This window comes from Vombatus ursinus, unplaced genomic scaffold (genome assembly GCF_900497805.2).
Source record: "Vombatus ursinus unplaced genomic scaffold, bare-nosed wombat genome assembly UNPS02014818.1, whole genome shotgun sequence".
Taxonomy (NCBI): Eukaryota; Metazoa; Chordata; class Mammalia; order Diprotodontia; family Vombatidae; genus Vombatus; species Vombatus ursinus.
Genome location: NW_020954596.1, coordinates 62,329,290 through 62,344,976, shown reverse-complemented (window position 1 = coordinate 62,344,976; position 15,687 = coordinate 62,329,290). Strand labels below are relative to the sequence as shown.

Here is a 15,687-nt window from a genome sequence, read left to right as displayed (position 1 = left end):
ATTCTCATCCTCTTTTACTCTAATTACTCTATAATCTACTCAAATATGCTGGAAGCCTTCTTGAGGCTATCACTCAAGCTGTCCACTAATTATCTTTACATTCTACATTACTGGCAGGCTCAGCCTCCTTTACATTATCCATTTAGTGATGGACTGGCTCTATTCATCATTTTAATAAACCGCAAAAGTTTTAAAAGAATAGTCAATGGAAACAATGAAATAGTGCCTTCATAGATGGTATGACAAAAGAGGGAAATAAAAGCTCACTCTGGGGAACCTCAAATGGCTTTTTCTTTGACAGGTGTCTCCTCTGAGTAAGGAAGATGCTGGGGAATATGAGTGTCACGCTTCAAATTCCCAAGGACAGGCTACTGCTTCAGCAAAAATTACAGTGGTTGATGCCTTACATGAAATACCAACCAAAAAAGGTATGAAATTCTAAAGCCAATTGACTTAAATGCTTTTGCAAATAAAAGCACATCAAATGATATATAGTAACAGGTTACTAAGATCATAGCGATTCATTAACAGCTATCTTTAAAAGGGCTGTTTTCCTAACACTCACTATGTGGATATAAGGAATGTGGTTCTGATGTGTACATTTTGATGTATGGCTAACTAAATTCCCTAAAAATTACTTAGATGCATTCCTCTGCTCAACGTCCATTCTCAAATACCTTATTACTGACAAGGGTAACAACCATCCTCTGGTTACCCAGGTTTGCAATCTCATTGTCACCTTCAACTACCTCTCCTTCAACCCACATTTTCAATCAATTGCCAGATCTTATCAGTTTCTTTCTCCATAGTATTATCTTGCATTTGTTTTCTTCTCACCACCCACACAGCCACCAGAGTGATTTGCCTAATGTGCAGTGACTCCCTATTACCTGAAAATATAATATAAATTCTTTCATTTAGTATTTTAAACCCTTCACAACTTGTATTTCCAGCATATGGACACAGCAGACACTTTAAAAAAGTGATTATTGATGTCTCTGATTCAAATAACACGACTTGGTTTTTTAAAATATTTTTTCCTACCGCTTTCTGTCTCTTAGCATAGTATTTTCCATATTTATAAAACAGATAGTTATTTGCAGGAGATTTCCAACACACCCCACAATTCCTCTTCCCTTAGGGTATGCCCTCTGTCCTTAGAGAGGAAAACCAATAAAGAAGAATGAAAAAGCCAATAAGGAGGAATGAAAGCATATAAGAGGAGAAACACCTACAGAATCTAGTTCTAGACTATATATTGCTACTAATTCTCTTCTAGAAAGATCCACAGAGGAGCCTGCAATAATGAGGGTCCTTCCTCTTCTCTAAAATTGTACACACTATTTTCTTACTGCCTAAAGTTCTGATCAGTAGGGAATACACTTATTTTTCATGGAATAGTAGCTAATTTGCCCCTCTTTGTCACAAATAGCCTGTACAAGGTGTAACTATAGAGATAAAATGGCTTCATAATAAGCCACATAGGAAAATTTCTCACTCTTTTGTAGTTACACCATGTATTTGTGAGATGGTAAATTAGAGCAATCTCAATCCTTTAAATTAGAACTAAGGCAGCTAGTTAACATTTGCTGTATTTCTTAGCCTAACAGAGAGCCACTGAAGATAGTTTCACTAACATAAGTCTGAAATGACCTTTACTTAACCCTAGAATAGGAATAATGGAATTCTGCTTTTCAGTCTCAATCAGATTATGCCACTTAAAGTATGGCTTAACTTCAGTAAGAAAGGAAGTAGCAATAAAGATCTGCTTAATCAAGAGTTCTACAGTTACATACAGACTATCCTAGCAACAAGACTATCTTCCTTATCAGAAATTATACATTATAAAGTAGAAATGGTTCAGTCCCTACAGAGCCCTAAAACTTATATTATGATGGCATAGCTTACATACATTTGGCACAATACCTCTTTACTTAGTGATTTGTAGGTCAAGTTTCCACTCTTTACATCTGATCATTCCAAGAACTCTAAGTAAAGTGACAATGAAAGGTCATCCAACTGTGCATGTTTTTTGCTCCTGCCTTGCTACTGTTATTATTCATAACTAATTTTTACATTTTCTTTTTTAAAACAGATGAAGGTGCTGACCAGTGAAATCCTGCACAGTCTTTACCAGTATGCATAGTTTAAAACAGTCATGGAAAAACTACAATTATTGTTGTCCAATTACAAGTTTCTTTTAATCTAATCCACTAACCCTTTACATTGTATTCACTGGTGTGCAAACATACTCTCTTCATAGTATAAAATAAATGATAACACCAAGTCTAACTACAAAACTTTATTCTCTATTTACAAAAAAAAAGTGTCATTAAACAAAACTCTGCACTTACAGTACTGTATATAAGAGGCTTGATTTTTTTCCTCAGTACATACCACTTCTGCTAAACCATGCTGCATTGTAGAACCAAATCACAGCATGGTGGTATTCACAAATGATTTAGCTTACATTTACTTGAAATTTTTTTTTTAATTTCTAAACACTCATCATTCGAGGTGCAATGCTCATAGACATCAATTCCTGGAAAAGGAGTTTACAAGCATAGGGCATTCGAACCAAAGAAATCTGAAAAGAAAAAAAAGAAAACCATAATTAGCAACATTAAACAATTGAATATACCCTTGACACTTAAGACAGGGTCAAAGTAAACTGGTTCACTCTATAGAACTTGCACATGAAGTCTGTACATGTACATACCTGAGTTTTATTACGACAGCCTCTGCACTCGTATGTATGTGTCCTGGTGTTAGCTATTGCCATTATTCCACAAAGATTGCATACGTGAACTTGATATGGATCTGATGCTTCAAATAATCTTTCCCTTAGAAACTGGGCTGCACCATGAGCAATCTGACAATCTCGTTCCATTTCTCCAAAACGCAGGCCACCATCACTGACATGGAAAAATAACAGTCTATATTAAGATATTGACAGGATTAATGGTAAAAGGTGTCCATCTAAATGACATGTTATTAATAAGATGGACTGAAAAGCTTTTATACTTACTCCTCTTCCGGGGGAAAAAAAAAGCTACAACTCACAACATGGCTCACAAAGATATAAGAATTACTACTTATTAAAACTGTAAGGAAAAATCTAACAACACAATTTTACAAATGATAACTGCTTCCAGTACTTTAAATACTATTTATATGTAGCCAAGCCAGCAGTTTATCTGTTTGGTGTTTCTGCAAAAAAAAAAAAAAAAAGCTTCAAAGACATCACTTGCCTTTTCAAATAGGTCATCCAACACAATGAATACAGCAACATTTGTACTGATCCCATATTTCTCCCTACATGAAAACCTTTACAAAAAATTTTTAACAGTAATAAATGCAAGTATCTCCCTACCGAGATCTACCCTCCATGGGTTGTCTGTTAAGGATCTGAATAGGCCCTCTGGCACGAGAATGAATCTTATCATCCACCATATGCTTCAAACGCTGGTAATAAGTGGGACCAATAAAAATTTGAGATGTGATTTTTCGACCAGTAAATCCATTGTACAGGACCTGAAACAGACAAGGAAATCTTGAAGCACAGACTTAAAGGTACATTCCACAAGTTGAGAGATCAAAATGTAAAGAGATTATTAATGTTAAGGATGTCATACCTCATTTCCTCTGAGATGGTAACCATAATCAGATAACAGATTAGAAATCTTCTGCACGTTGACAGCATCATTAAATGGTGTGGCATCACCAATTTCACCTTTATTAGCTGATACCTTTGGAAAAACAGAGTTATTTCTTGAAATTCTGCTCCCCCATCCTTGAAGGCAATCTTAAAAATGTACATTTAATGAAAAGACTCTTTTCCATAAAGTATCATAAGGAAAGATTTCCTACTTAATATCCAGGGTCCTGAAAATCATGACCTCTAGAGCGAGAATGGTTTAGCTTTACAGAAAATATTCACACAGAAAAAACAATTTCCCCAACAATAAAATGACCTTAAATCAAATGGATCATAGTTTTAGAGCTGAAGCTTTCGACTTGAAAGACACATATAAAGCAGGATGAGACTTTGAAAAAGTCCTTAAAAACATAAAGTTTTAGAATACAGAAAATTTAATCATGATTGTGTAAACAAAATTCATTTAGGACTTCGGCATAGCCTTCCCACACTTTAAAAATTCTGAAATATAGGCACATCAATTCCCAATTTGAAATCAGGAAGGAAGGCAAATTATAGACTTATTCTCCTGAGTCAAGGATGACAGTGACAAAGTTATGTATCTTAGATATCTGATATTCCTTACCTTCCCTTGAAGACATTCAATCAAGTGACCAATAGTCATACGAGAAGGAATGGCATGGGGGTTTATGATGATATCAGGGGTGATACCCTCACAGGTGAAAGGCATATCCTGAAAGAAGAAATATGCTGACTCTTTTGTATGACCCAAAATTTGCCTCTAACATCCCTATCACATATTCACTCAAGTGTTGATATACAGTTTAATTTTTATCTCCTGTTTGACTTTAAAAGCAAATTTTTAAAGTCAAATTTCACCAAAGTCTTAGGGGAAGAAAGAAAAGAAAACACAGCTACCTCTTGCCTGTACTGGATACCACAAGTACCCTTTTGACCATGCCGACTGGCAAATTTGTCTCCAATCTGTGGGATTCTAACAGAACGTACCTGAAGTCAAATAAAAACAGGTCTCAGTTAAGTCCATGACTACCAGTTTACTTTCTGTCCTGTTTACACAGATAAAAACGCACTCACCCTTATTTTGCAAAATTTATATCCTTCCTGGTTTAAGGTTACCATCACTTGGTCCACAATACCAGTCTCACTAGTTCTGAGGAAAGTGCTACAGTCTCTCTTGGTGTAACGCCTATTTGTGCTCTCCAGTTCATCTTCATTTTCAGGCAGAGTTACTGTTTTGCCAATAATAACGTCATCTCCTGATACACGGACACCAGGAGCTATCAAACCGTCATCATCCAACTTGTCATAGATAGCATGCCTCATACCTACAAAACAGACAAAAAAATCCTTCTGAAACTGCCCCACATCATATAAAAACTTAAAAGAGTTAAATGTTACCCTATGAAAACTAACATACAGCATATGTAGATTATTTTAAGTCCAAAAGGTGGCAGAAATCTCCAACACAATCACTAATATTCTGTGTTCATATAATACCTCTATTCTAAACATCTACTTCACTCTGAAATAGTATTATGTAAAATGGATCAGCTGTAAGGAAGCCAGATTGTTCTCAACTTGATATAAGCTTATTATGTGATCTTAGGTAAGTCTCAGTAAGTTTCCTAAGCTGTACATGGTATAGTATTAACCCTTATGCCTCTTATGGTATAATATTAACCCAATTATGCCTATCAAACCCAAGCTCAGTGCCACATCAAAGTAAACAAGACTTTTAATACAGTTCCAGAATATTTTTAAATTTGACCGGAACTACACTGTTCTCTGGAACATCCCAAACATCTGACTCTGAATTACTGTACAAGTACAGATTTTTAAGTTCCAATAATAAATATATGATTTTTTAAAATGAAATCACTAAATGTGAGATATTATTTATCCCATTACTTCTTTGTTAAAAATTATCTGAAAGTTAAAGTTGCGTATATATGATTAAAAAATAAGACCAAATTCCATAGCCACATAAAAAAATCAGTCTCAATACTTGAGTCATTTCAAATACTGACTGCAAATGGTAAAACTGAGGCACAATGTACATTAGAGAATGGAACTTTAAACTTGAATATATCAATAAAACATTGTTCTTCTCATGTTTCTCAAACTTCCCCTTAATACAAGGCCCAACTAACAGTTATGTTATGAACTAAATACAAATAACTTTGGTCCAATTCACATTTTATAGAATATATTCTAATTATGTAAACCACGAGCCACTGTGGAACAATCTAAAATACAGTGACCTAAACAACATGAAGAAAAATTCAATGATCTATAAAATTAAAGTGAATTCCACAATTTTTACACATCAGCCTCTCTTACCCTGGCATGTTTCACGTGTTGGTTTTTCAAATACCTCTTCTTGGTCAAATCCTTTCTTAGATTCCTGTTCTTTGTAAGATCGATAAAAAACTGACCTGAAAAATAATATACATAGGCTCTAAGGCAATTTCTTTAGAGACATAGTAGAAACACGCTCCATTTAATTCCATAGTAGAAATAGACTCCATTTAATCACTTCAGAAACATAGTGCAAAACGTAAAGCAAAAGACAAGAGAAATGGTAGAGAGAGTAATTTCAAACCTAAAATGGCTCTTAGACCAGAATCAACACAAGATGCCACTTCAAAATCAGCTTTTTCCTTAGAACCCAATGACATTTCATCTCAGTAGAAGTCACTTGGCTACAAATAACACTAGAGGTTCACCATCATTTGAAAGAGTCATTAAGCCACTGGCTTTCTATATTAAAAAATTCATGATATTTTATATATTTGCCTCATTCAGTGATCACCCTTTGTATGTGATGCAGTGACTTTGAGCTAATCCACAAAACTTCATGAATGAAAGCAAAATACAAAAATGTTTCAACAGCAAAATTTTCACTGACTGTATGATGGCTAAAAATGGAGACAACTGCTTTCTGACTAAATATTAAAGAAACTAAATATGAATTTCAAGAAGTGAGATGTTAGCTAAAATCGTAAAAAAGGAAACAAATCAAAAAGATATCTTTAATACTCCCCTCTGTTTGTATTTAATGAATTTTACAAAAGCTAACCTGAAAAAACCTCTATCAACAGCAGAGCGGTTCATGATAACAGAATCTTCTTGATTATATCCAGTGTATGATGCAATAGCCACAATCGAGTTGATACCTGAAATATATTAGATCCACACACTGAAGATTAAGGTATGAACTACCCCAAAAAAAAAAGACAATTTTATTTAGAATCTATTGCATTTCTTCATATTTTCCAGAATGCTATCTTACAGGTGGTGCACACCTAAACCTGGATATTCTGATTAATGCAATGATTGGTTAACTAAACAGGTTTTATCTTTTTTATCCACATTCCAGCAAGCAATTGTTTTGACATGAAAATAATGTCACCAATCCCAATTCTGGTTATCTCCAGGCCAACTACTACTCATGGCCAATCTTATTATGATCACTACTAGTCCAAACCCATTTTCTTCCACAGTCTGCTGATTCCTTTCCCTATGGCACTACAAAAGTTTTTCAGAGCCCCTGGCCTCTGTGCATTACCAAAGACTCTGAGTATTAGTTATCAGGGGGGAAAAAACCCAGCAACAATATTCTGTATAACTGGTTTTCCATATTCCAGCTAAATAAGAAATCACATTTTTATATGTTTAAAAAAATTGGTTAGCGCAAAAGTAAGCCAAAAGTTCATTCACCCTTTGCTGGGGATGAGGTACCACAACTGATCTCTTAACAGTACAGGAGCTAAATGATGCTGGCAACCACCCAAGAACACAATGCTTATCACTGCTAAAGGCAGAACTAAGATACTCTGAGAAACGTGCCTTGGAGCTTCAGGCTTTCAAGAGGTCTCAGGCAGGAAGAGAGACTGGGGTAAGGGGAAGATAACAGGATGTCCTCACATACATCTCTCTCTCCAAAACCCTAGTCACAAGCTACCATTAAGCCACATGCTACCATTGGTATGCATCATAAGCTACTGATTCTTGCATTAGTAGAGCTAAATTCTAATCAAACATGCCTCCTGTACTGGCACTATAAAAGATGTTATAATGAAACCATTACAGTAAAGTTTCTTTCATCAGTCTGAATTCCAAAAATACCCTTCATTATAAGAAATCTGCTGACAAAGGTAGAAATACAGAAGGCAGAGGGATGTATTCTAAGAGGTAGAGTCACTCCCCTTAAAATAAAGCAGACTGTTACGCCCCATAGCTAACAAATTACACGGGATGGGATGCTCCTGCCTCTCAAGACAGTCCTCCCCACTCCATGACAGAGGTCACACAAAGGTTCCAGTTGGATGACAGACTCTTAGGAGTCCCTATGTTAAAGCACTTTCCTTAGACAAATCTAGACCTATTGGCTACTGTGACTTTATCTGATAAAGTACCACTGTTCTCTCTGTCACACTTCCCTGTTTGGCCACAACTACCCCTAAGCTAGACCTAAGATAAGAACTTCTTATGGCTTGTTCTAAACAAAGACCAAGCCTGTTAAAAGAAACTTTGTAACCAGAGCATTTGTTCATTAATTTTCACTGTATACTGTAATAGTCAGTTATGTCCACCAAGAAAGAAAATCTGAAAATTAAAGGAAAGCATGAGAGGGACATGGAAGACAAAAATCAGAATTAAAAGGTCAAAAAAAGCATAATGTCCCTGCGTGGAATAATTCCAGGTCTGCTTTAGCCATTACTCCAAATGGTCTTCTATATCAAGAAAAAGGAGGGGATTTTTCAAAGTCCAGTCAATTATCCTGCAGTTCTACATACTTCTAATTCCAGAGAAGAAAAGTACTTCATCAAATCATGCAATCCAAATATTTTTTAATAAGCAGAATTACATCCACAGCCAAGGGCATGAGATCAGTGTTGAAAGAATAATACTAGATTCTTCAGTACAACAGTAACCCCTTGTGGAGGACTTAGTAAATTTAACAATTGTAGCAATGGATTTTCCTATCAAAATGCTGTACAGTCCCTGCACAAACTAAAAAGCCGGGCCACTTTGCAGTTTAACACAAATTGAGTACAGTTAGCGGCTAAGAGATTATTATCTAGATTTAAGTTCTAAAGTGACAATGATGTCAAAGAAATACACAATCACTCTTTTACATATGGGAGGTAATAAACTAACATACCTGCTGGCAACTCTCTAAACCGCAGATACTCCATGGACCGTGTAGTCACAAGAGGCTTTTGGGGATAATAGAGCACGTGAGCTAATGTGTCCATACGAACGTGGAAGTTGGTAATATAAACACCCATCGCCTGTTTACCCATAGCAGATTGATATGTGTTTCTAGGAGACTAAAAGCAAAAAGATGAAATGTCACTGAAAAATTAAAGCATACAAAAGAATGTATACTATAGATGGAACTAGATTCATCTGATAATTTGTCCAGTAAACCAAAAAGGCTTTCTTTTTCCTTAAATGTTAATGAAATGGTACATTCAACATTAAAGAATATTTCTCAGAAAAGATATCAATTATAGTTCTTAAGAATTAAATACAATGAAGACATTAATACATTCATAATAGTATAAAAAAGACATAAATGGCAATCACTACTGAACACCAAGCTTCATGACTCTACAAATATATTGTAAATAAGTACAGTCAGTGTGTACACAATATTCCTGATTGTTTTTCTCCTTTATATTATTTTGTACAGAACTTTCCAAATGTCTGTACACTGTACACATTCATCATTCTTTATGAAAATGTAATGTCCCACTACACTGATGTATTACAGCCTGTTGGGCTATTTCCCAATCCTTGACACTGAAGGTTACCAACTCTAAGTATTTTCATACACATTTTTTTCTTTTTAATTATTTCCTTGGTAGTTAACACCAATATTGACATTACCAAATCAACAGGACTGACCAAGCAAATGGCTTTTGTTAAATATTGCTAGATTATTTTCAAATGTACAATCATACAGGCAAAGTACAGGTGTACCTGTTTTCTCAAAGCCCTTAAAACATTAAGTTTTATACTTATTTCAGCTAAATTAATGGATGTTGGTGTCACATTCTGATTAACAATAACTAAATAATGGAATTTTTAAAAACCAGAATATTTTCCCAAGATTTTATTTGCTATTTGTTTCATCCTTTGTAAACTGGCAGTTCATAAACTTCATTATCTGACAGCACACTCCTCCCTGCCTCCCCACATCCCCCCAGTGACTACATATTATCCTCATGAACTTACGTCCACTCCCTGTATATTCTGAAGTCAATCCTTTACCTAACAAATTTACTGGAAGATCTTTTCACATGTTGCTTTTCTTTTTATCTTTGTTTTCCTGTATTTAAATGTTTTAAAATTTTAATAAAATCAAACTCATCTACCTTGTCTAAGAATTCCTTCCACTACTCAGGTAGTCCACATTTGGAATAAGCATACTGTTAGGTTTCTCTTAGTTTTTTATAAGTTTTTTGTATTTACTTGTAAATTCATCTGGAGTTTACTGTGGTATATGATGGGAAACAGATATAAATTTCTTTTTCTTCATAATGTTATCCACTTTCCCCAACAGTATCACTGAATAACAAATCCTAAAAATATACTCTCTTAATCAGAAAGAGTTTTCTCAAAAACAGATCACTGTAAACTAGTCTCATATTTTATTATATTTTCCCACCTTGCTTATTATGATTCCTCAAGATTATACACTATGAGATACCAAAGTGCTACTAACCTGATTGTGATCAGGAAAAGGAATAATAGATGCACACACACCAAGGATCATTGATGGGTGAATTTCACAGTGGGTATAAGTAGAACAATAAGCAACTCCCTTCTCCTGTAAGTCATCTGGAGTCATGGCAAGCATCACAGTTTCTTCTTCAAGGGTATCAATATATTCCACCACTCCACTGGCCACAAGATCTTGCCAACTGAAAAATTAAATAAGTTTTTCCAATTCTTTATAGTTCCTAAAATCCTATACACATTTGCAATTTATATTTACAGGTTTTATCTTTACTTTCTCACTTTTAAATATATCCTGTTAAATCTGAACATGACAGAAAGACACTAATGCTGAAATGTGTGATTCAGTCCTTTCCAACTCTTCATGACCCCATTTGGGGTTTTCTTGGCAAAGATACAAGAGTAGTTTACCACTTCCTTCTCCAGTTCATTTTACCAACAAAGAAACTGAGGCTTAACAGGGTTAAGTGACTTGCCCAGGGTCACCCAGCCATTAAGGGTCTGAGGTCACATTTGAACTCAGGTTCCCCTGATTCTAGGCCCAGCACTCTATCCACTGTACCACCTAGCTACCCTAATGTGGAAATACAACTGTCAAAGTTCATTTTTTAAGAAAAGCCTAATTCCCAAATGCAATCATTCAAAATACACACATTTTCCTTCTAAATTCCTACCTGTAATTGTTATATTCACGTTCTTTTAACTGATCAATGTGCCTCTTCTTCAAAAGTAGCTTCTGTTTTTCAACGATTAAAAGTGGTCTGCAAATTCGGCCTGCATCTGTATATATCCGAATCTCTCTCTCTCGAATATCTCTGATCATAGAAACCTGTTTTTTAAAAATAAAGAAGGATGATGCATCTGTATTTTCTCTATGTCAGTAAGATTTAGCTAAGAAACAAAAATAACAGGACAAGTTCTCACAAAATTTCTGAGGCAAGTAGTTTAAAAAAAAATCATCTAAGTTGTCATTTTCAATATACATATGATATACACTACACATAAAATAAATCCAAAATTTGTGTTTATGTGGGTAAAAAAGTGCACTTGATTAATCAGAGACTGCTGTCCAAATTAATGCCATACAACTAATAAATGAAACATTCTTCTAGAATCACTAAGGTAACCAGTAGCACAATTTCATTTTTTGCCTTCTCACTGAAAATATCCCAACTGCATATGGTACACAATACACTTTATACCACCATTCTACAATCTACTGAAACCCTTCACTTTCCTGGTCCTAACCCTGCCTCTGTCACACTTATCTACTAAAAGTGAAAGGATATTAGGCAAATGTCTTGTATGTTAATATGCTTAGAACAACATTTCTAATAACAAAAATTCACATTTATATAGTGTCTTAAGATTTATAAAGAACTTTTCTCACAGCAACACTGACAAAAGTAGCATTTTATCCCACTTTACAGAGGAGGAAACTAAGGCAGTAATCAACAGATTCCTGGCTGTCAAGATTCACCTCACAAGCCATGAGGGTCCAAAGCAATGATGTTTAAGGACACTGTAAGATTAGTGAAGACCTAGTACAGCTTTGGAGACTCACTCAAAGCTAAGCATCAAAGAATCAGATATCATACCTAAGATCTGAGGTAGCTTAAATGGCATTCTGACTTACCCCCAAAAATCTGTCTTGAATACTAGGGAGAGTATAAAACCTACCAAAATCAAAACTTTGACTTATCAAAAGATTCTGAGTCTTAGTAAATTATTGCCAAGTAATTATTGGAGTAAGATTTTCCTGTTAGAGGAAAAATATAATTAGCTGTACCTGACCAAAAGGACTCAAGTTTCTGACTTAAGAAAATTATGTGATCTTCTGTAAGGACTAGGTAATTTTTGTTTGCAAAGCATCTCCAGAAAAGTGTCAAGAGGTCAAATGCAAAACTGTAATTGGAGGTAAAACAAATTCAAGGGCCTCACAGGAAAAAGCAAATAAAAGTACATCCTAGATCCCTTCTACAAGGCATGCATTCAGTTACAGAACTTCAATTTCTCCTCGAAATCTAAATGTGGAGTGCCTACTGAGAAAAGTAGCTGAGAACTAAAAGAATTACCGTATCTTCTCCCAATTTGTGAGTGAGTATGTCTCTAATAAACAGACAATATCTCTCCTCCCTCATTCAAGACACTATATAGTAAGCAGTTGAAGTTGATTGGTAATAAACCTACTCCACCTTCCTGGGAAACATATAATACTCAGATCTACTTTTAAGACCAGGAAAAAGAAATCCAAATCTGATTCAGTGGGTGGATGAGTTGTGTTCTTAGCATTCAAATGATATAAATGAGTATGGATTTGCCTTCCTGACATTCAAATCATGTTAAGCTCTATTAATTATGTGTGAAGAGACCTAATCCTGAAGCCTAAAAAGAGATGTGCTACAAGGACTCCAAAAGGATGGACGGAGGTCCAGACTTAGCAGGATGAGGAGAGGTACCACTTAAGGCCAGGACCAACTGCATCTAAAATTACTTCACAAATCAGAATTATAGTTACTCTACTACAGGTAATTAATCTATTACAAGCGTAACGAATTGACTGAAAATCTAGACTGAGATAGTTCAACTGTTGTTTCTGAGTGAAAAGTCTCAATTTGGATTAAGGGAAACTTATTCAAAGAAGCCTATGTAAAGTTAACTTTGGCTAGTCATATGAATTACTTTTTTGTCTATCCAAAGCTAAAATCTCTATTTTAAGAACCTTACTTCAGAGACAATGATATCCATCTGGCGTCGCAATTTCCTTAGGGTATTCATAAGCTGTTCAGGATCTTTATGTATTCCAACCCAGCAGCCATTAACAAAAATCTTGGTTGCACTAAAATTAAAGATTTTTAAAATGCTACATATAGTTATTCCTTATTAAGCAAAATTCATAGAACTACCACCCCCAATAAATCCCCATACGAACTCAGCAATAGCAGCTGGAGAAATTTCTTCTAGATTTTCCATACTCCATTCTTCCAAAAACTCCAGAATTGGAGAAGGTTGAGATCCGACAGAAATATAAGCCATCAGGGCTAAATTCTTCACAAGTCCTACTGCATGGCCCTTTAGAAAAAAAAAATTAGGTGGTTATTATTTTAACAAAATACATCAAAAATCTATTTCAAACCTTTTTTATTTAGTTTAATGTTCCAATCGTATCTACTCTAACCATAGTATTTATAAATCTTAGAACTGAGATGCATTACAAAATGAATTTTAAAAATAAGGATATGTTAAATTAATGATTAGCTGGATTGATGTTTTGAAATATTTACCTCTGGAGTCTCAGCAGGACACACCATTCCCCACAATGTATTATGCAACTGTCTTGGCTTTGCTAATTTACCGTCTCTACCAATGGGCGAGTTCAAACGACGCAGGTGAGAAAGAGTAGATGCAAAGGTCAGACGGTTTAATACCTGGAGAAATGAGCAACAACTAGGTTAATCTAGATTCATTTTTCTATGAAAGGTTAACAAATACTACCAATCTATCAACAAACTTTTCTGCATATACCCTCATTTCTTAAGGAAATTCTTAAACATACTGTCAAAGAAAATTGTAGTTTTCTTAAGAAAGCATACATGCTCAATTTGTTTGAAGTTTTTGAGCAATTTCCCATCACCAGTCCTACAAGACAGCTATTGTCTTTGAGGCAGCTACATGTACATTGAGCTGATACTTGGAAACACTCTTAAAATACAGTATAACAAAAGAGATGCTTAAAATAACTGAATATCCAACAATTAACTTCTAATTTGGGGGCCTTTAAAATATGGATAATATATTTTAATGGGGACTATTTTCTCCTCCTAAGCATTCTAATTTATTCAAAATTATGCTGAATAAAATGAAATGCCAAAAATTAAGATTTTCTTTGCAATAATAAGCAATTAACAAATAGATTTCCACAACTGAATCCCTAATGATTTCACATCTGGAAAAAAATGCAGCATCTTACAGACGAACAGCCCAGAAAAATAAATTCATGTCTATATTGCTAGGACTCTACTACACATTTTAAAGTTAAACTAGAAGTTACATTTGTGCAAACTTTACCTGAGATACTCCCGCTCTAGCCTGGTGAGCCTTCTTTTGATCGCCCCAGTTCCCAGTAGCTAAAGAATATTTTAAGCCATCTGATATGATCCTTGTTTTAATTGCCAACTCCAAGTTGAAGTCCTTGCCTCTATCAATAAATTTCTGTGCATATATCCTCACTTCTTTAAGTAAATTCTTAAACATGCTGCCAAAGAAAATGATTTTTTAAAAACATTTATCACACTCACATGTCAAATATTTGACTAAGCACACAAAAAATCACTGGCAAAATTAATATAGCCTAGAATTATTTACCACAAACAGCCCAGAAATTATTTTATGAAGCTTTGCTGGGAAACACACACGCACGCACGCACACACACACACCCCCCAGCAAGGAACAGGTCCCTGTGTTTCCGTGATTTCCATAAAAGTGTCACCAGTTTTGCTCCTGTCATGCCTCATCCAATCTAGTTCTTATTTCTCTGTAATTCTTACCCTCTAAACAGAAATGCAAGCAGCGGCCCAGCCAGATCCAGCCTCTTGTTTCCATAGTGATCTCTGTCATCCAGTTCCCTTCTTCCCAGGGCAGCCAGAAGTAATCTATGTACCATATACCTACAACCAAAAAGAACCCCACGTTTCTTTCTTTTTTTTTTTTTCAGGATAAGAGGATATGGAAAGCATTTACCCTAAGATAAAGTATAAAGTTCACATCTTTTATAGACATATAGCAGAAATTTCAATCAGACATTTTTTCACTTTGAACAAAAATTGCTCTCTTAAAGAGCAAAGCATTCAAAACAAAACAAAAAACATACCCTAGGAAATAGGCTTTTTTTGTTTCACAAAAGTCACTGACGCCAACGTGAGGAAGCATTTCTTTTTGTAAAACTTCTTTAGCATATTTAATTCTTTTCTCCTTAGTAACACCAGGCTTTGCTCCTCTTGAGCCAATAAAATTGAGTGCAACATTCTGCTCCTGGATGACAAAAGCTTCATCCAAAGAAGGTTTGACCTTTATATTAAAAAATTAAAACAATAATTACTTTCAATTCAACATCTCACACTCCAAATAAGTCCTTACCATCTAGTTTGTTCTTTATTAAATATTCTTAATAAATCTTTTCTGTACTTGAAAATATAAAATAAATCATAAAAGCACAGTTATATAAGTTGGATGGGACCATGGAAATCCAAGTTCTTTG

General features: G+C 34.9%; 2 protein-coding genes across 2 annotated transcripts in view; one reads left to right on the top strand and one right to left on the bottom strand.

The window, feature by feature from the left end:
• Window positions 1–2,355, top strand: part of IGFBP7 (insulin like growth factor binding protein 7) — an 80,179-nt gene extending 77,824 nt beyond the window's left edge. The window contains exons 4-5 of the mRNA XM_027836094.1: window positions 302–428; window positions 2,096–2,355. Of these exons, the coding sequence (XP_027691895.1) occupies window positions 302–428; window positions 2,096–2,115 (147 nt within the window). The 3' untranslated portion in view covers window positions 2,116–2,355. The remainder of the gene's footprint in view (window positions 1–301; window positions 429–2,095) is intronic.
• POLR2B (RNA polymerase II subunit B) overlaps window positions 2,288–15,687 on the bottom strand; it is a 29,995-nt gene continuing 16,595 nt past the window's right edge. Inside the window, exons 8-25 of the mRNA XM_027836093.1 lie at window positions 15,301–15,497; window positions 14,978–15,097; window positions 14,498–14,684; window positions 13,714–13,857; window positions 13,362–13,501; window positions 13,157–13,268; window positions 11,104–11,258; window positions 10,416–10,614; window positions 8,847–9,015; window positions 6,759–6,855; window positions 6,020–6,114; window positions 4,754–5,004; window positions 4,577–4,666; window positions 4,284–4,391; window positions 3,636–3,749; window positions 3,374–3,534; window positions 2,720–2,915; window positions 2,288–2,587 (exon numbers count right to left, since the gene is read on the bottom strand). Of these exons, the coding sequence (XP_027691894.1) occupies window positions 2,498–2,587; window positions 2,720–2,915; window positions 3,374–3,534; window positions 3,636–3,749; window positions 4,284–4,391; window positions 4,577–4,666; window positions 4,754–5,004; window positions 6,020–6,114; window positions 6,759–6,855; window positions 8,847–9,015; window positions 10,416–10,614; window positions 11,104–11,258; window positions 13,157–13,268; window positions 13,362–13,501; window positions 13,714–13,857; window positions 14,498–14,684; window positions 14,978–15,097; window positions 15,301–15,497 (2,625 nt within the window). The 3' untranslated portion in view covers window positions 2,288–2,497. The remainder of the gene's footprint in view (window positions 2,588–2,719; window positions 2,916–3,373; window positions 3,535–3,635; window positions 3,750–4,283; window positions 4,392–4,576; window positions 4,667–4,753; window positions 5,005–6,019; window positions 6,115–6,758; window positions 6,856–8,846; window positions 9,016–10,415; window positions 10,615–11,103; window positions 11,259–13,156; window positions 13,269–13,361; window positions 13,502–13,713; window positions 13,858–14,497; window positions 14,685–14,977; window positions 15,098–15,300; window positions 15,498–15,687) is intronic.